The sequence below is a fragment of the Varanus komodoensis genome, unplaced genomic scaffold (genome assembly GCF_004798865.1).
Source record: "Varanus komodoensis strain SLA01 unplaced genomic scaffold, ASM479886v1 scaffold114, whole genome shotgun sequence".
NCBI lineage: Eukaryota > Metazoa > Chordata > Lepidosauria > Squamata > Varanidae > Varanus > Varanus komodoensis.
Genome location: NW_025335328.1, coordinates 982,537 through 1,001,463, shown reverse-complemented (window position 1 = coordinate 1,001,463; position 18,927 = coordinate 982,537). Strand labels below are relative to the sequence as shown.

At 51.9% G+C, this 18,927-nt stretch overlaps 2 protein-coding genes across 4 annotated transcripts; one reads left to right on the top strand and one right to left on the bottom strand.

The window, feature by feature from the left end:
- The first annotated feature begins 359 nt into the window (after positions 1–359).
- Positions 360–10,149, top strand: ESCO2 (establishment of sister chromatid cohesion N-acetyltransferase 2). 2 transcript variants are annotated; one of them, XM_044421116.1, is made up of 10 exons: positions 360–429; positions 885–1,890; positions 4,131–4,170; positions 4,430–4,490; positions 6,371–6,536; positions 6,748–6,879; positions 7,090–7,179; positions 7,737–7,880; positions 8,685–8,869; positions 9,395–10,149. In XM_044421116.1, the coding sequence occupies exons 1-10, from the start codon at positions 386–388 to the stop codon at positions 9,525–9,527; spliced, it is 2,001 nt and encodes a 666-aa protein (XP_044277051.1). In that variant the 5' UTR covers positions 360–385; the 3' UTR covers positions 9,528–10,149. The 2 variants fall into 2 exon arrangements, with proteins under 2 accessions (XP_044277051.1, XP_044277050.1); XM_044421115.1 differs by having other exon boundaries at positions 4,131–4,215.
- A 2,962-nt stretch (positions 10,150–13,111) lies between these two features.
- On the bottom strand, positions 13,112–18,169 carry PBK (PDZ binding kinase). 2 transcript variants are annotated; one of them, XM_044421117.1, is made up of 7 exons: positions 18,099–18,169; positions 17,812–17,902; positions 17,461–17,603; positions 16,778–16,947; positions 15,919–16,048; positions 14,470–14,646; positions 13,112–14,091 (listed from the first exon to the last, which is right to left on the bottom strand). In XM_044421117.1, the coding sequence occupies exons 1-7, from the start codon at positions 18,154–18,156 to the stop codon at positions 13,886–13,888; spliced, it is 975 nt and encodes a 324-aa protein (XP_044277052.1). In that variant the 5' UTR covers positions 18,157–18,169; the 3' UTR covers positions 13,112–13,885. The 2 variants fall into 2 exon arrangements, with proteins under 2 accessions (XP_044277052.1, XP_044277053.1); XM_044421118.1 differs by having other exon boundaries at positions 13,112–14,088.
- Between the last annotated feature and the right edge of the window lie 758 nt (positions 18,170–18,927).

Below are 18,927 nucleotides of genomic sequence, written 5' to 3'. Positions count from 1 at the left end.
GCGGGCCTCCGGGGACGCGGCTCCGCTCGGCCGGCGGGGGCGGGCCTGAGGTCGGGCAGCCGCTTGCGCGACCCCCCGCCGCCGCCGCCGCCGCCGCCGCCCAGGGAGAGGCCTCGGCCGGGGGACGCGGGCGGGCGGGCGAGGCCCTGGCTCCCGCGGGCGCGGGGAGCGGGAACGTGGGAAGCCGGCCCGGCCGTGGGTCCTTCCCACCTGCCTGCGCAGCCCCGCTGGCAGCGCGGCTCCCCTCGTGGCCTCGTTCGTCGGCCAGGATCCCGCCGCGGGGAGGAAAGGGTCGTGGGAGCCGACTTGGGGTCCTCGCAGGAGGAGCGGCCGCGGGGGCGCTTTAATAACAACGGCGCTGGTTTGCAGGTGCTCCGCTCAGGCCATGGCAGCTCTTACTCCACGGAAAAGGAAACGCAGCTCTGATGGGTGAGGCTTTCACAAACGATCAACTTTTTGAATTTCTCTTGCGTTAGGAAGACTGCTATTTGCAGCTGCTGAGAAGCAGGAAAAAGCCACGGGTGACATAGGTGGGGAAAGCTTTTCATACTGGAATGCAATGGAATAGAATTGCTATGAAATCATGCTTCATCAACTGCATACAACTGATCTAGAATTATAGGCGGCAAGGATAAGCTTTTCCTCTTTCCCCTGTTTAACAGGGCAATGTTGAGCTACCTCAGGGTCAATAGAGTAGTGAGTTTCTCATTTGTTTCCAATTTAAAAGGACAACAGTGTTCTCAGCTGTAGTTCTGCATCCATTAAGACAGTCCTAGTTTCAGAAGTGGTAGAATAATGAGCTACCTTCTAAACAGTTTGAACACAGAAAAGAAACTTCATTCTGAAGTAAGTAAACAGTGAAATATTAACTTGATTGTTTATAGCTTGCGGTTTGCATATGGGAATCCGGTGAAAAAACTGATGATGGAATTCACTGAGAAGTTGCCTGCAGATAAAGTACTTGCGCATCACAGTTTTATATCTCCAATAAAGCAAACATCAAACTTCCAAGATGAAGGCAAAGAAAACCAACATTCTCCACAAAAGTCAACCAAATCACAGAAACTTCACACTTCTCCACTACAGACAGCTAATGTGCCAAAGGGAATACAAAGAGCATTCCCACAGGGAATGTCCCCAGAGTCTGGTGCCACATACAGTTCGATTGTGCCCACCAGCTCCTTTTATAGCAAAGCGAAGCAATTCCAAAACTTGCTGGAAAGGAAGCTGGCAAATGAAAGCCTTCCTCTTAGTCCATGTAATGATGATGGAAACCTACCTATTGCTAATAAGACAGAAGTAGCCCAGGTGAAGGTTTTGACAGCCAGGAATCCAAACTCAAAAGCAGCCAAGCGCCCACCTTCTTCCAGGCAGCTCAAAACTTTGCCAAGAAATACCAAAAAGGCCCGTGTGGAGGCTGCCCCTCCCAAGGCTGTTGAACAGAAGGAGCGTGTTAATTGCACTATTGAAAAGAAAATGGATGCTCCTTTCAGAGTCCTAAGCATGAAATTCAAACCTGCACTGAAACTCCAAACGGGGGCAGCGTTCTTTGCCACCAGAAAGAAATGGCACTGTGCATCCAAGAAGGTGCCTTCATCTCCACCATCCCTCTCCTCTGTCAGCAAGCCTCCAGAAAAAGAGATGCAGGACAGGCCTCTGACTCACACTGACCTTCGCGTGCTCCCCGAAAGCAGCATGAATGAGGCTGGTAGGGAAGAACATGCTCTTCTGCAAGAGGAAACTTGTGATCACACGGAGGATGGTGAAAAACTGAGCCAGAATGCCAGCCAGAAAAGAGAGATGGTGTGTGAACTGAATACTAGGCTCCTAGAAACTCCTGTGGGCTGCTCAAAAGGGCTGACTCAGAAGGAAATGGATGCTGGGACCCAGGTGTGTAAAACTGGCGTAAGCTGCTAACGTGTGTACTGTATACTAAGATTTTCCCTCAGTGGAGGTATTTATGCAGAGTCAGGAAGGCCATCGGTTGGACCACTGAGGCCTTGCACCTCTTGCATTTAGCATTAGTTGGATTATATTGTCTTTGAGTTTCCTCTCAATTTGAATTCTGTTACCAGTTTTTAACCCATCGATTTGTGGACAAGGTTTTCTATTTTCAAGGGATATTGGATATTACAATATACTGTGTGTGAACAGGTTAATACCGTTGCTGTATGATTGTTAGCGTGTTAAAGTTCTTGTACTGATGTTTTTCAGATTTTCATCTGCTGATTAAGGATACTGGAGTAACTTGTAGCTTTTTCAGATATCAAGGACAGTGTATTGTCATTTATTTACTTAAAAAATTACAGCACCTTTTATTTTAAATAAACGGCATAAACACCAAGACCTAGGTGCGACAACCCAGATCCAGGCTGGACATGAGGAAAAGCTTCCTCACTGTCAGCAATACAGCAGTGGAACCAGCTGCCTGGAGAGGTGGGGGGCTCTCCCACACTGGAGACGTTCAGAAAGAGACTGGGCAGCCACCCGAGTGGGGTGGTGTGACCTGGTGTCCTGCACCAGTGGGGGGGGGGTGGACTAGATGGCCTTCCTGGCCCCTTCCAACTCCACTATTCTATGATTCTATGACATTAAGCCTAGCTTCGGACAAGCTTCTGGAAAGGTCTTGCACTTGAGACCATCTGCCTGAAATGTCCTTGCTGGAATCACCGCACATTTACTGGCAAAGGGGTTCTTTGAAAATGACTGCAGTGTTCAGACAGGTTTGTATGAGAGAGAAGGTGGTTCGGAAAAGCACGAGGGTCTCAACATTCAGGGCTTTAAGTGCTGTCGCCAGTATTTCACATTCTGGCTGGAGAAGGGCCAGCACTAAGTGCAGGTGCTCCCTGTTGCAGCCTGCCTTAGTCTGGCACCAATAGTTTTTGATCTAATTTAGGCAGGTGTTTTGTGACTCTGCAGGGGTCATGGAGCCTCAGCTCATTGCTGGACCACGTGCCCCCCACCCTAGACTTTTCAGTTAGCCTGAGCCTGACTAGACTAGTCTAGTCTGATGGGGCTGTATAATGGTGACCAAGAAGCATATGTCCTTTTTTCTGGGAGTGCATGTCCCGCTTTTCTTACAGGCCTAGGCTAGAGCTGGACCTGGAAGTTTTGGTTCTTCTCTCAGTCAAGGGAAATGGCTGACTGAGTAACGGGACCCCCCCCCCCCCGGGGCTCTTCCCCAAGGAATCCTACTGGTAACAGCTAAGGGATCATTGTCACCCTATCCTGTTAACATGGGGAAACACGGGATTAATTGGCAGCTTTTGAATACCAAGACCAGTCTGCTTGCTTTTCCAAGTAGCCCGGCTGGTGGCCTTGCAGAGCTTGCAGACAGGGAATTGTATCCAGGAGCAGAGTATAATGTGACTCAAGAAAGGCTCTGATCCAGTGGAACCTTTTGTGAACAGAGGGATGTTTGCCTATTCCCCCCTTCAGTTTGCAGGCCCTAAGCATTTTTTCTATGAGGGGATAATGGACCTTGCAGAAGATGGAAAGGTGGTGGAGGGGTTCCAGGAGGAAGCTGGAATTGGTGCAAATTGGCCCATTCTCTTCACAGAAATGATGGATAGATCAAAGAGCCCGACAGATCCGACAGCACTGAATACAACCTACAGCCACTGATGTACTGATCTGGATGCTTTGTCTTGTTCAATATGACAACATGTATGTGTCTGCAGCACATACAAATAAGTAGGTGCACACTGTCTGTCCATGTGAGCGAGAACCAGGAAGTGACGCCTTCCTGCTCGTGACCTGGCTCATTCGGTGCGAAGCTGCCACTTCCTGTTTCTTACCTGCTGTTGCAACCTGGAGGGACAAGGTGGACCAAAGGGGCCGCCTGCACCAGCCGGCAGTCTGTTCACGGCACGCCAAGATGAATCACGCACGTTGGCCTACTATTTAAGCTACTAGTAAAGCGAGACTAAATACAGGAATTTCTTCTATTTCCTTCATATCCCACCTTTCTTGCATGGAGTTCAAGGCAGTGGACAGAGTTTCTTGGTGTTCCCATCTGGCATTCACCCAAACTTCCACAAATCGCCGCATCTTCAGACCATGCCATGGAATCGACATCAAAAGCGATCCAGTGAAAATGCTTTGCTAGAATTGCTTTTGTCTTTTTGCAGGGATCTGAAGACTTCTCCAAGAGATCGCCCAGAAATAGGGGTAAGAATTATTCTTTGCGGAAGCTTTCTGGTGAAACTATCAAAGGTGAGCTTAAGCAATGTCAGAGCTGTTTGGAAATTAGAGCATGTGCAGGGACATTGGGATGCTGGAATGAAGAACTTGGGGAGCAATGTGCTCTCGATCCTTAACCCACTGTTGATTGGAGGGTGTTTTCCATGCTGCTGAGCCCTTGGCTGCATCATAGATAACAAAAATAACTAGAATGGGGGACAGCAATCTCATGTTCTTTTCTCTCCAGTGCCATCTTTGACAGACAACATCCATCCTTTATTCAGCGGTGCTCCCAGCAACAAAAAAAGGTACGCCGTTCTTGTTCTGTTTTTCACAAGTGATGCTGTAACGAAGGTGAAGCGATTTTTTTCCCAAGCGAGGTGTTTTTCCTTGTCAACCTCTTTTTCTGCTGGTTTTAAGGTTGCCGAAGCCTCATATCATATGGAAATGGGAAGAGTCTTGCTGCATACACATATACCTTGCTGTACCAAGGCTTTGCTTTTCCCAGTATCTGATTCTCAACTAAAAAGCAGCGTAAGGCTTTCCATCTTATTAGCCCTGGCGCAGGTATAGCAATTCAGGCTGCCTCCCTTACTGAGGGCTCGTGTCCTTATGTGGGTAATGATTTGGGGTGTGGGTCCAGGTGACCTCTGTCGGCTGAAGGATGCTAGGGGTTGCCTGTGTCATGTCTTTGGACTTGGGAGGACTTGAAAGATGCAAGAAAGATGTGAGAAACGTCACTATTCCCTACGCAATGTGTTGTTATTACATTTTTATACTGCTCATAGCCAAAGCTCTCTAGGCAGTTGACAGCAATAATCATAGAATCATACCCTCAAGTCGCCCATCCCGCTTCTGCCCAGGCCTGACCCTGCTTAGCTTCCAAGATGAGGCAGGATCAGTCAGTTGTGTACTGACTGGAGCAAACCAGCTCAGGTGGCTTAAGACCACAAGAGCGTGAAGTGGGTCCTGCTGACTCAGAGGTGTGCAGATGGACAGCAATGTTCAGTGCCGTTTTCGCTGACCTTCCCTCAGGTTTATGGGAAGCTGCACTGCGATGATTTTCGCAAATGTTCCCCACATTCAGGCGGGTGCCGGGGGTCAGACTAGATGGCCTGGGAGGTCCCTTCTGACTCACTCCATTTCTATGTTCAGCTGCTTTTGTGTATGACTATATTATTGCGACTAATGTTTATCTTACGTTTTGGAAGCTGCTTTGGAAGAGGTTTCCATTAATGGCAGGCTACAAATAGTTTTAATGTTAAAAATAATGAAGACAATGACATAAAAAATACTAGAAGGTTGACTATATAAGAATTACACAGCTTTAATGTCAGCAATGAGGAAACTAAAACTGATTTTGCATATCTTGGTTCAATTCAAATGTAACCTGCAGCCAAGGAATTTGACTTGGAAGGATAGCAATGCAAACCTAGAAAAAATAATCAAGTGTAAGGATGCCTCACTGGAGATCAAAGCCAAAATCTTGCATGCTGTTGATTTGCTTGCAAGCTGGTGCTGGAGGAGAGCTTTGCAAATATCCTGGAGCCTCCAAAAAGATGAAGGTGTGGATCTTAGATCAAGTTAAGGTGCCACTTTCCTTAGAAGCAAATGTGACAAAACTGAGGCCGTCATTCTTTGGGCACATCATGAGAAAGCAAAACCCCTGGAAGACGCCGATAATGCCAGGGGAAAGTCAGAGGAGGAGGAGCGGGGAGACCCAAGAGAAGATGCATTGACTCCCTTAGGGAAGCCACGCCTGGAGTTTCCCCGAGCTGGGCGGGGGTGTTGGGTGGGACGTGCTGGAGGGCTCCCAGTCCTAGGGTCCTCAGTCAGAGACAACTCGATGGCGCTTAAGTAATGGAAGAAGGGCGATCTGAAACATGAATCTGGGATTCTGCAGCAATAGCATACAAGAAGAGGAGGCCTCTCGGTGTGACGCTCTGGGGGTTACGACCTCTTCCTTGTAACGGTCAGAATTGCGTGGTCTACGACTTGCCCTGGGAATTCTGCTCCGACGGCAGCAAGGAGCCGCAACAGGCCTTGGTGGGAAACGGAGCATGGGGGGTGGGGGCTTCCTTTTGGGAGGGGGGTAGGTAACCAGCAGCCCTGCCGTGAGGTCCTGCTGGCTTATGTGGAATGGTTAGCTGAACGGGGCCTAAGCCATGTCCCCGCCATCTCTCTGCAGCCGTGTTGGTGAGATGCAGATACAATCTTTCAGGGCATGGGGTCTCCGAGACGAGCAGCTGTCACTCGTGGGGCCTGGCTCTGCAGCAGAGAAACTCCCTGCCGTGCAGCGAGTCAGCAAGAAGGCGAGAGAACTGAGCAGGAGCTTGAAAGATCAGATGGCCATTGTGAGTATATTTCTGTGAATGCCGCGGAGCCGTCCGTGCTGCCCTGCAGTTGAAAGGCGTGTGCCAGTTACTGGGCCAGGGCCCGGGCCCACGTTTTTGCTGTCAGAAACTGGGCTTTTCTCATGAGCCCTTCTGGTAACCGGCTGCTCTTTCCCGACGCCTTCACTCTGGCATGAACAACATCCCGTGCTCACACACTTTGTCCTGACAGGATGCTGGGCAGAAACACTTTGGCGCCACTGCCTGTAAATCCTGCGGCATGGTCTACTCAGCCGCCAACCCCGAGGACGAAGGGCACCACGTGCAGCACCACCAGAGGCTTCTTGAGGGAATAAAATACGTGGTAGGAGAAAAGCTGCATTCGCTTCCTTATCTTTTACGAGCTACCTTGTTTTAGACAATATTGCCAGAAATGCAAACACAAGAATTGGGAATTTCTAGGAAACTGGAAGCTGAAAATACCGAGTGGTCATTTATTCTAACTCTCTTCACTGGCTTCCGACTCTGCACTTGCAACTCTTCATTTGTTTTCCTCTTTTTCTTCTCCTTGTAGAGCTGGAAGAACGAACATGTGGTTGCAGAATTTTGGGATGGGAAGGTCCTCTTGATCCTGCAAAATGATCCAAAATATGCCATCAAGAAGGTGGGAAGGCGGAGGGTTTTTTCCTAACCTAGCTTATCCTGATGTGAAGTTATTCTGTTTTTGTTTGTCTCAAAGCTTCTTCCAAAAACAATCCAAAATTTTTCTATTTTCAGTAAACTTTTCCTTGTGCACAAAATATTGCTAGTAGTTGTGTAAAGATCTGTTAGACGTAGAAGTTTCACCATTTTTAAAGATTTTATTTTCTAGGAAAATTGGCCTCCCATCTGACCATTTAGATTTTAACTAATTTCCTTTGGTTTGACAGTTGAATGGAATAAATTTGGTTTGAATTTTTAAAATACTGCTTTTCTAATAAAATAGAGTTGTTGGTTTTTAGAACAATTTTCCAGTCATGTATTTTGTGGTGTTACCAAAGGCCTCAAGCTCCAAAACATGAAGGCTGCTTAGGATTTACTCAAGGTTTACTGCGGTCGTACAACCAAATGTTCCGTCAACCAGTGACGTATCTATTGTTTTGAACCACTGCTATAAACTAGTTGGCATAGTTTAATCTGATTTAATTGCAGAGTTTAGTGTGTCCCCTTCTTATTTCAAAGGTTGAAGAAGTACGGAAACTTGTAGATAATGAACTGGGATTTAAACAAGGGGCATTGGCCTGTCCAAGCCAGACCCGAACATACCTTTTTGTCTCTAATGAAAAGAAGATAGTTGGCTGTTTAATTGCTGAGCCAGTCAGGCAGGTGAGTAACTTTTGGTGTAGAGTGGAAATTCAGTTCAATTCATACCCTTTTTCCAAGAGCTTCCTCGTGGAGGCGCTCGTGATTTTGCAAAATGTGAGCAATCCAGTCATGGAGCAGTATCATGACCTGAATGAGGCCACCGGCTTTACTTCTAAGAACCAGATCTGCTGGTAGTTCCATTGAACTGAAAGCACTTCTTGGCCTCGGGACCTTGCCCTTTTATCATAGAATAGTAGAGGTGGAAGGGGCCAAGACGACCATCAGGTCCACCCCGCTGCTCAAGTTAAACCAACCCACGGATGTCTGTCTAGCTGCATCTAGAATACCTCTCATTTGGGAGAGCCCACAGCCGCTCTGGGTCATTGGCTCTTTTGCTGTACTGCACTAACCGGCAGGAATTTTTTTCCTGATGTCCAGCCAGAATCTGGCTTCCTGTAACTTGAGCCTATTATTTCCTGTGCTGCACTCTGGGATGATCGAGAAGCAGCCCTGGCCTTCCTCTTTGTGACAACCTGTCAGGTCCTTGTGAGCATGCTCTCCTAACTCCCCTCAGTCTTCTCTTCTCCAGGCTAAACATGCCCATTTCTTTCAGTCCCCCCTCTGAAGCCTTTGCCGTGTTGCTGGATGTGAGCCCAGAAGCCACACTGGCTGTGCCCGCAAAGCACTGCAATTCTTGCCCCAGTGAACGTTAGGCCAAGCCTGTTCGAACTCATATCGCGTGACACATCATGTCCTGTACGTCCGCGTTTGGCAGAGGCGCGCTGTTGCTTCCTTGCCCATCTGTGTCTCGCCTCATTTCGCCAGGCGTTCCGAGTGCTCTCAGAGCCGGCGGCGCTGCTGGAGTCTCCCACTAAGAACAGCCTGGAGCATCAGCGTGCCTGGTGCTGCTCAGCGACGCCGGAGAGGGTGTTTTGCGGGGTCAGCCGGATCTGGGTGTTCAGCCTGATGCGGAGAAAGCGCATTGCGAGTCGCCTGGTGGACGTGCTCAGGTGAGGAAGTGTGCGGATTCAGCAGTTCCTTTGACCTGCAATAGCCTACAACTCTTGTTCTTAGGCACAGCTTTTTTCAGCGTGGTTTAATAGTAATACTCCAGGGTCTTATAGGGAAAAACTTGTCCTCACATACAGACCATGTACAGCAGTGTCGAGTCCTGGATTTGCATGACCGACACCCCCCCCCCCCCCCCCCCCCCCCCGGCAACTCTTCAGGGCATAGAAATGCTAACGGAAAAGCTTGGGACCTCTTGTTCTGGACACTAAGTACTTAATTGCTCTCTGTTCTGGGTCAAAAAGTACAGGGTACTTTGTAAAAGGAGCCATTTCTTTTAAATACTTGATGTATTTATCACCACACTTGATTAGACATACACAGGAAGGAGAGAGGGGGCATTCCTCACAGGCTTTCTTCATTTTAACAAATTTAAATGGGATGGCTCCAAACTTAGTAAATTTACTAAGTACAAAAAGAGGGCTGGATCTTTGGTCGATCTTGACAGCCTCTATTTTCTGTTCCAGGCGTACATTCTTGTTTGGCTCTTGCCTAAGTACCAGTGAAATCGCCTTTTCTGATCCCACACCAGATGGAAAGGTATTTGCAACCAAATATTGTAAAACTCCCAACTTTCTTGTTTATAATTTCATCAGTTAAAACTCTTTCTGTACTGCTGCATGGTGGCGTTGAGTGGAATCAGTGAGAGCTCATCTCTTCTAATCCTTAAAAAAAGGTTACAATTCTCTTGTATTCTCTTCATTTTACTGTTGTAATGCAAATTAGGAATGGAATCAGACTAAATTTATGTTGGTGTAAAAAGTTTAATTCTGCGAGTTGAAATTCCTGTGGTTGGTTGCAAGCTGCTAGATTGCAAGTACTAAAGAGAAGAGGTGTTTGTAGTCTCTCGCTATGGCTAATATCTGCTTTAGCCAGCAATGTTTCCCATTTTTGTATTGCTGGCAGATCTCCTGTTTGCCCACAGATAAGTTTAGCAGCCGGATCTGGGGGGAAAATTCTCTGAGCTGAAATACCTTAATTGTTCTGAAAGACCATGTACTGGGCTGCTTCACAAAATAGAAAAAGTTTGAGTGTGGGGTGTGTAATGCTGCTGGGAACCTGTTCACTTATTCTTACGCCTGTTGGTGGATGCTCAGTACTGAGGCGAGTTTTGTGGCCTGACGAGCTGGAAGCTGCATTGACTTTGTCTGCAAACCACCGCGATTCTTGCACTAAATAGTCCAAACCTGTTTGAATAAATATTGTATTTTAGTCTGTTGTATTTATTCCTCCTCTGAGCATATTTAAGCAGTTACTGCAGCCAAGCTGGCCCAGCCCAAAGGGCAACTTTGATTTCAACAGATGTAACCAAGTTGTAGTGAAAAGCGGCTGCTTGCTGCTTGATTTCCTATTTCATCCTCTTTGGGTTCTGTCTCTGTGCAGACATGTCCGCTTCAGAATGGCGAGACCCTTTAAAATGCATCCATGCTCTGCCCTTGCACATTTATTTATTTATTTAAAGCATTTTTATGCCGCCCCCATCGCAGCAAAGCCTCGGGGTGGCTCACAACAAAAACAAAATATACAAATATAACAATTATACAACAAAAATATTAGAACCCGGTGCATCTCGGCTTAAAAGATTTAAAATCCTATAAATCCAGGTACTCACCCTCCTAATATCATAATAAGGACTGATGCCTTCATTCCTGGGATGCAGAGAAAAGACAATATTGCAAATTTCTATTTTAGCCTGAGGGAGATCACTCAAAACTATGACATACAATTTTTAACCATATGTGTTACCATTCGCATTTGGTTACCAAAACACAAAGCCACTCACAAATCACAAACCATATGGAAAGGATCGGATCCAGTGGCGTTAACCATGCCACCACAGGGCACTCGATGCCTTCAGCTCATGGTGCTTTTTCCTTCCTGATCTCTTATAAAGGAAATAGAGCTTTGCCTTGAGAAGACATGGCTTGTGGGGTGGGATGGAGACATGATATAAGTACCTGAAGGGCTGTCAGAAAGAGGAAGGTCAAGATCTCTTCTCACATAGTGTAGGACATGGAGTAATCAAGTCGTGACAACCCAGGTTCAGGCAAGATAAAGAGAAGTTTCACAGAAACCGCGCGCGTCAGAAGGGGCCTCCCGAGCCGTCTCGTCTGAGCCCAGGCTCCGCTCGTTAATCCCCAACAAGTGGTGGTCCAATCCTTCATTGAACAGCCTCACGGATGGGGCCTCACCCATCTCCTTGGGAGCCCGTTGCATTCCAGAACAATACGGCAGTGGAACCCATTGCCTGGAGAGGTGGGGGGCCCTCCCACCTTGGCGACGTTCGAGGGGAACAGGATAGCCGTCCGAGTGGGGCGGAGTGAGCTGAAGCCCTGCACCTGCGGGGGAGGGGGACCCGAGGGCTCGATGCCCTTGGCGCAGCCCCTACTCCGGGCTGGTGCTCCTGGGCAGGAAGCCAAGCAAGCAGTGCTCCGATTGGCCCCGCCTTCCTCAGGAGGGAGAGTAACTCTCCTGCCTGCTCGCAAGTTACTCTTTGTGACTGCTGTCTTATTTGGATGCGTCCCTGGTTTTTCCTTCATCTCAAGGTCATGTTCAGCTCTTGCATCAGGAGAGAAAATAGTATTCAATCAGCCACAATCCCACCTCTGGGGGACGGGACGGGACGGGACGGGGGGGCACATGCTACTCTAGTGGGAAGCTCCTGCTTCCTTGTCCAGCCCCAGAACTAGCTCAGTCTAGAGCTGCTGAAATGGGTGAGTCAGTGGAACTCATTTGGGAACAGGAACCACAAGGTGGGTAGATTCAGCATCTGTACTGTCAGCACAATTGCCAAACGAATCCACCTGTCCCGTTTGATTTCAAAAGGGGAAATGCTTTTTAAAAAATTGGGATTAGTTGAAAAAGTCAAATGGGACAGCAAGCATCAGAACGGCAAACAGTTCGGTGACACGCTGGGGCAAAAAATTCCTACTTCAACTATCGGCTGATGGGATCTTAGCCAGCAGTGACTGGCAAGAAAGCCTGGCAGCTGGATGAAAATCCTGTGGCCACAGAGGCTGTGAAAAAGACAAGTCCCTATTAGAAGACAACTGAAAATACTCCCCTTACACAAATCTTTGGCACACCCTTACTCAGAATACTGTGTACAATTCCAGTCGCTGCATATAAAAAGGCTATTGTACAGGTTGAAAGGGTGAAGAAAAAGACAAAACTATCAAGGGGGTAGAATAATTCCTTGTGAGTAAAAAGGGAAGAAGGGGAGCCCTGATAGAGGGGGCAGAAAATTATGCATGTTGTAGAGAGGGGAGACTGCTCCCACCCTCTCCCATAATACTAGAACCCAAAGGGTCCCTCCCTGAAGCTGTTGGGTGGGAGATTCCGGAAGGATTCTCTGCATGGCACAGAACCGAACTCTGGAATTTGCTTCCACAAGTGGCCACCACCACTCCAGATGCAAAGTGGGGGTCCGGCGATTTCCTGGGAGAAAGGTCTGGATGGCAACGTGTCCCCAAAGCCCTCTGCTCCCCTGCTAGTGGGCCACACAGCTCTGAGCCTTCGCAGCCCAGAAGCTCGGGGGGGTGCCCCTCCACTCACACCTTGCCTGCGGGCTCCCCCAGGGGACAGCGGGTTGGCCCCTGTGCAAACCCCACTGGGTGGGCCCTTGACCTGGTCCAGCGGGGCTCTTAGCAAGCATCTCCCCCAGTAGCTACCAGCTTCCCAGACAGACGTCTGTGATCGTCATACCAGGCAAAGGTCGATTCCAGACGCGCATGTGCTGAGCAACCCTTTCCATGGACAGAGCTGCGGATGCAGGCAGATGTGGAGACTTGCCATGGTTATGCTTTCCTTAGTGTGAAAAACACGATCAGCTACACCTGCAACACCCCGACTGTTTGGTGCATTTCCGGCTTCTAACATTCATGGAGAAATAACCCATGATATAGAATGTATTTTTAGAAGTATGAAAGCCAGAAGCTGACATGCAAGTGGAAATCTTTATCTTATATATGTGACACGGCTGACTAGCGAAGACACACACACCAGAGCAGGGCCACAAAGGAAGCCGCCCAACAGGTCCCTGTGCTGGAGAACAGGTTCCTGTTCCACATGCATGTGAACAAGGGAACTGCAGAACTGGTCCCCTGCCTCATTCTTCCTAGAAAATCCTCTTTTGTAGTCCCTTGAAAAAATCAGTTTAGGACAGAAATCAGAGAAACCACAAATGGAGCAAGTATGTTTTAATTGCTAATTTATACATCTCTGCAACATAGTCTTAATAAAAGTTAAAGCTGACTTTCCAGTCTTTGTAGCAGGTCCTACTGGCCTGTCCTCTCAGAGACTGACGGAGGAACACTAACAGTAGTTGGCAAAGCGTGTTCTTTTTCAGTGAATGGGGCAGTCCCAGAGAAATCCCAGACGGACAATTAAGAAATGAGTTTAAAAGATCAGAAACAAGCACCGGCAGCAACCTGCTGCCTCTGGACAGAGAAGGGTCCCAGGAAAACAAGCCAGCCACTTTCCCAAAAGGAGACTGAACTTTGCAGGACACCCAGTGAACGAGAGCCACGCCCACCAATTGACCAGGAAGGCTCTTCCCACAACCAACTGCTGGTGATCACACCTTACCGCAAGTGCTAATAATCTGTGAGTCACACACACACCTGAACCGGAACTCAAATGCAAAGAAGCAGAGGTGGGGGACAAGCTACAATGGTGCTCTCTACATATATTGCTGCAGCACTCGTCTACCCAAGACCCCTCTGTCAACGTCGGCTTATCCGCAGGTCAGGAGGAAAAAAAGATACCACTGAAGACAAGTCGTGAAACAATCTATCTGAACCAGTCATTTCTGGTTTGCACCTTCTAAATGGTTAAAAAGTGGAACATGGTTCTAGTTCCAGTTCTAATTATAATTATGGAAACCTGAAAATGTTACATTCTCATGCAATACAGTCGCTCTCTCTTCTCAGGCCATTTGTGGAGCTTTTTTGCCGGACTCACTGGGCAAGCCCCTCCGCTTCCAGGACAGCCACTATCTGGGCAGCGGCAGGGCGCTTCCTTGGATCTTCCATGGTGCAGAGAGAGAAAAGCTCAATGACCCTTTGGTACGAGGGGCCCAGCTCCTCCATGTTGAGGGGTGGCCGAGTCCCAAGGGCCGCATAGTAGGCGTCCTCGTCGAAGTCGTCCTCGTCGAAAGAAGCTTCTGGGAACACAGCACAGTGGGTTAGAAGGAGCCACTTCCCAGAGCTGGAACAAAGGCACGTACCTCACATGCCTAGCTTCCCCGTCGCATCAGGACTGGGGTTAAGGGGATACCAAGGTAGGGAGGGGTGTTCTGCAACAGGAGCAGCATGCTGCAGGTTGCTTCAAGATACACTTTATACAAAATAATCAAAATTTCCCTTGCAATGTTCATGTGCATGGGGAGGCATCCCCTGCTGCGTGAAAGCTGCCCTGTGCCCGGCTGGCTTCACCCCAATGAAAGTTTGCCACCCAGGAGCAGACCAAGGTCAGTGCAACCAACGGTCAACCCCATCATCCACTGCTCAGCTGGCCCAAGAGGAGCCCTCACGAGACATACCATCATCATCATCATCTCCAAGCAAGTTCAGGTGGGGCACGGAGAGCGTCATCATTTCCCACAGAGTGAGGCCCAGCGTGAAGATGTCCGCCCGGTCGGTGATCACCCCACCGACCTCCAGAGCTTCCTTGGGCTTCCAGGGCTCCGTGCCCACGTACGCAGCGCCCGGGTCACTCACTGCATGGGGACAGACAGGCCAGGGCGATGCAGCGCCCCATCCTCAAGCTCAGGACCCGGCCCTGCCGGGATGGCCAGCTCCAGGTGGGGCTGCTGTGCCCCTCGCCTTCTCCAGGCCAGCCGGGGCATGGTGCAGCCAGGACCGGGAAGACGGGCCGCCCCACACAGCTCGGGACCACCGCGCCCGACAGAGCGCCTCTTCTGGCTGCCGTCGGGATCTGGCCGCTGCCTCCGGCCTGGATCTCTGCCTCTGGGGGAGGGCTCCGTTGCAACAACTGGGAAGAGGCACAGCTCAGAAGGAGCGGCCCAGGTGCAGAACGAGCTCCCCCCGCCCCCGGGGCCTGCCCTACTCCCCTTGCAGCGCCAGGTACGACTGTCCACCTTGCAAGGATGTTTAATCAGCTCAAACAGCCGAGCGGGGCGCAGTCACCCGGCTCACAGCTCTCGGTTCTCAATGTGTGCAGCTGGTTGCACTTGTTCAAACTGGGTTTTAAATTTTGTAGCATAGTTTGATTGTACTGCATTACACATTGTTGTAAACCACCCAGAGCACTTCAGCTGTAGAGCGGTAAAGTTAAACAATCATTTAAACATCCTCAAGAGGAGAGCAGCTGGGAGTCACCCGGATGGAAAAGGGCGGCCAAGAGCAGCTCTGGCCCTCAGCGGCTGGGCGGGCTGCCAGGGCCGGTCTGCCCTGGCACAGCTGCTGAGCGGAAAGGCCGGTTCCTCCCACCAGCGGGGCTCCTGATGCGTGCAGCTTTATAGGAGCTATCCAGGGCGCCCCGTGCAAGTGGGCTTATTCTGGAGATGGAGTTCAGATCTGCCTTGCCACGCGCTGTGGCCTGCCCAGGATGCTTCCACCACCAGGCAGCGTACGGATGCAGTACGCATCAAGAACAGAAGCAGGAAAGGATGAGGAGGCATAAGCCCCTCCTGCTGCTCAGTTGAAAATGCTTCCTTTCCCCGTCCCCTTCTGAAAGGAGGGGGGTTTGGAGGCGACGTGGCAAAGCGGCTCCTTTCTTCATCCTCAGGTGGCTCTGCAGCCAAACCTTTCCCTGTCCCGCACGGCTCGTCTTGGAAGAGACCGCAGCCCGGGCAGCTGTGTTCTTGCACAGACCCTGCATCTTTCACCGGGACGGCTGGCAGGTGGCCGCCACAGCACGAGCATCCTGTAAAGGCCCAGGGGACCACCCCCTCCTGGTGTGCCGAGGCAGCAGGTGATGTGGACTGCTTGGCCCCCAGAAATAAAGGGAGGGCACCAGTGCAACCTACCCGTCATGTTCTCATCCAGAGGCAGTGAAACTCCCACATCACAAATCTTTATGGACTCAAAGTCTCCTTTAATAACAACATTGGAAGATTTGATGTCACCATGAAGCAGCTTCTTGTCGCTGTGAAGATACTGGAAGGCAAGGAGGAGGTCAACGCAAGGCTCCCGCTTCCCAGTGAGGCTGGACAGAGGGGCCATTTCAAAGCAGGTGTGAGCTTTAACGTAACACCTTGTGGAAATGCCCTGCGGAGTGCCAAGCACTGCTAAGGGAGGCAGAATGAACAGGTTCAAGGCCCACCTGCCTTCAGGACCCTGCTAAATTCCTCGGGGCACTCCGCTTGGACAGACACTTCTCTAAATGGTTATGTTGGCACAAGCCCCAAGTTCAAATTCCTGAGCTCCAGAGCTTTGGAAGGGCAGGAAGAGATGGGTGGGCAGGTCGAGGAGTTAGAACAGGTTCGAATTACGGCAGCACTGCCGAACAGCAGAGGGTTTTCGAAGGCGATTAAGGGGGGGGGGTCAGTAGAAAATGCCAAGCCAGGGAAGTGCAGCCCCTCCCCGCTGTCTTCCGTACAGCACAGCTCCCGGACCACTCTCACCAGGCCCACTCCGCCCTTCTTCAGAAATGCCCACCTGGCCCCGATTCCCACACGGCACCAACGGTCAGGCCTTGCTCTTACACTTATGTGCCGTGCAGTCAGCTCCAACTTAGGGCAACCTATGAATGCACACCCTCCCGTGGATCTCGGACTGTCCCGGCCCAGTTTTGCCTCTTCAAAAGGCCCTCTCCCCCACCCCCGGCTGTCCCAACTAAAGCAAGGTCAGGCACCCTCGAGCGTTGCCCAGGGCTGTGTGGCCCACCTTCAGCCCTCTTGCCATGTACAGGGCGACCTTGAGGATGGTGGCAGCTGGGAGGGGCCCCTGCCGCTCGGCCCGCCTCTCCTCAATGAGGTCGTTGAGAGACTTTTCTCCTCCGTATTCCATGGCAAGGCACATGCTCCCGTCTCTGGCTTCCGCAAATGCGCGATACCCTTCGGAAACACACATGCTATTTATTCCCCCCCTTTATTTTTTTAGACAGAAAAAAAACAATCGCAACAATAATAATGTAACAAGAACACAATAATTTAAAAAAATAAATGAAAGCGTGCACCCACCACCCTGGAGACCAATACTACCATCATGCGCATACTATAACAATAATATACTTCAATTATACCCATATCCCCTCCAGAAATTCATATAATCTTGATTGGGTTTACAGCCTTTGCTTTCTATCAGTACTGCTTTTACAAAATCTTCGTAATATTCATTTACTTTTTGTATGTGATTTATCCCCCATCCAACTACCTTCCGCCGTGTTTCACTGCAGTAATAATTCAAGCCTCGATAAGCAAGGTCTTGAAACTGGCTGGGAGGGGGGCACTTTGCATTCTTGGCATAGTTTTAAAATATCCATGTTCTTACTGTAAAATAAAGACCTTCAGCAAAGCTTCCGGGGCCGTTCAGATAAACGAGCCGCCCATCTTCCCACTTGAACGTACCCACTATGTTTGGATGGTGAAGAGTCTTCAAAATTCGGGCCTCTTCATTCAGTCTCTGCTGATAAGTACGTTGCCGGCTGGAGTCGCATTTGGGGTTTAGCTTCTTCACGGCCCAGGGAGAACGAGCCGTTCCTCTGGGGGACCTGCGGCAAACGGGCACGGCTGTCGGGCGTCCCTGCCTGCTGGGGGCCCCTGAATGCGGGGCCCCCGGCCAGGACGGCGCCACGCAGCGCTCCGAGCCGGGGCAGCCGGCGAGCGGAGCCCTCCCGAAGCCACGGCGCCCCTCGGCTCGAGCGCGCGCCCTGCCCCGCCCCGCGGGGCGAGTTCCCGGCGCCGCGCGAGGCCACGTACCGCTTCATGAGATAGACGTGGACGCCGGTGCCGTAGCCGAGCGTCTGCATGAAGGGCGAGGCCGGGATGACCACGGACGGGGGGCCCTGACCTGCAGCGGGGAGACAAAGGGAGAGGCTGGTCCGCTGGCCGGCCCGGCTTCGCCCGGACGGCCCCGGCCCCGGCCCCGGCCCCGGACGCGCCCCCGCGGATGCCCGACGCCCGAGCCGCGCCGAGCCCAGCGGGGAGCGGCGCCCGAAGAGCTCCCGGCGGCCCGGCAGGCTGCAGGACCCCGCGCGCGGCCTCACCGTGCTCCCCGCGCCGCGCAGCCTTGGCGGGCGTCGCAAGGGCCTCCCGGGCAGCCATGGCCGCGTCCCGCGCCGAGGAAGAGCCGGCGGGCGGGCTGCAGGGCAACGCAACGCTCGCCGCTCCGGCCGTTCCCGCCGCCGTTTGAATCGCGGCTGGCGCAGGCGCAGGCGCGCAGGCGGGCGGGGCCGAGCAGAAGCGGCGGGCACGCGACGCGTGCGCAGACGCGCGTCCGCCCTTCCCTACGACGCCCTTGCCCGGAAACGGTGCAGCCCGCACCCGCGCGCGCGGCGCCGCGGCGAGGCACGCGGCGCGGAAGGGCTTCCCCGCAAGGGCGCGCGGCCCGAGATGCGCGCGGGCGGCTCCGGGAGGGCTCGGCAGCGGGCCCGGGGTGGACGGGGGGCTGGGCTCGACCGCGCCGGCTCTGACCCGTGTTGGACGAAAACGCCCACCATGCGCGGCCAGCTCGGCCTTTGCACGCGCCACCGGCACGGCTCCCGGGCTGCTCCCGCCGGGATGCGGGCCCCGCGCGCACGAGGCCGCCGGGCAAGGCGGGAGCGCGCAGCACCGCGCGCCCCGAATTCAAAGGGGGAGGGGGCGGGGGCGGGGCCTCGTGCGGAGAAGCGTGGCGGGAGCGGGCGCCTCTCCCAAGATGGCGGCGGGCGTGGAAGGGGCGGGGCGGCCCGGTGACGTCGCGGTGGGCTGATCGGGGCCGGCGAGTGGCGGGCGCGCCGCAGGGAAGGGCCGCGGACGGCAGCCGGCGAGGGACACGCGGCGCCTCACGGAGCCGGGCGCCACGGGACGCGTGTGGGCGCCGCCGCCGCCGCCGCC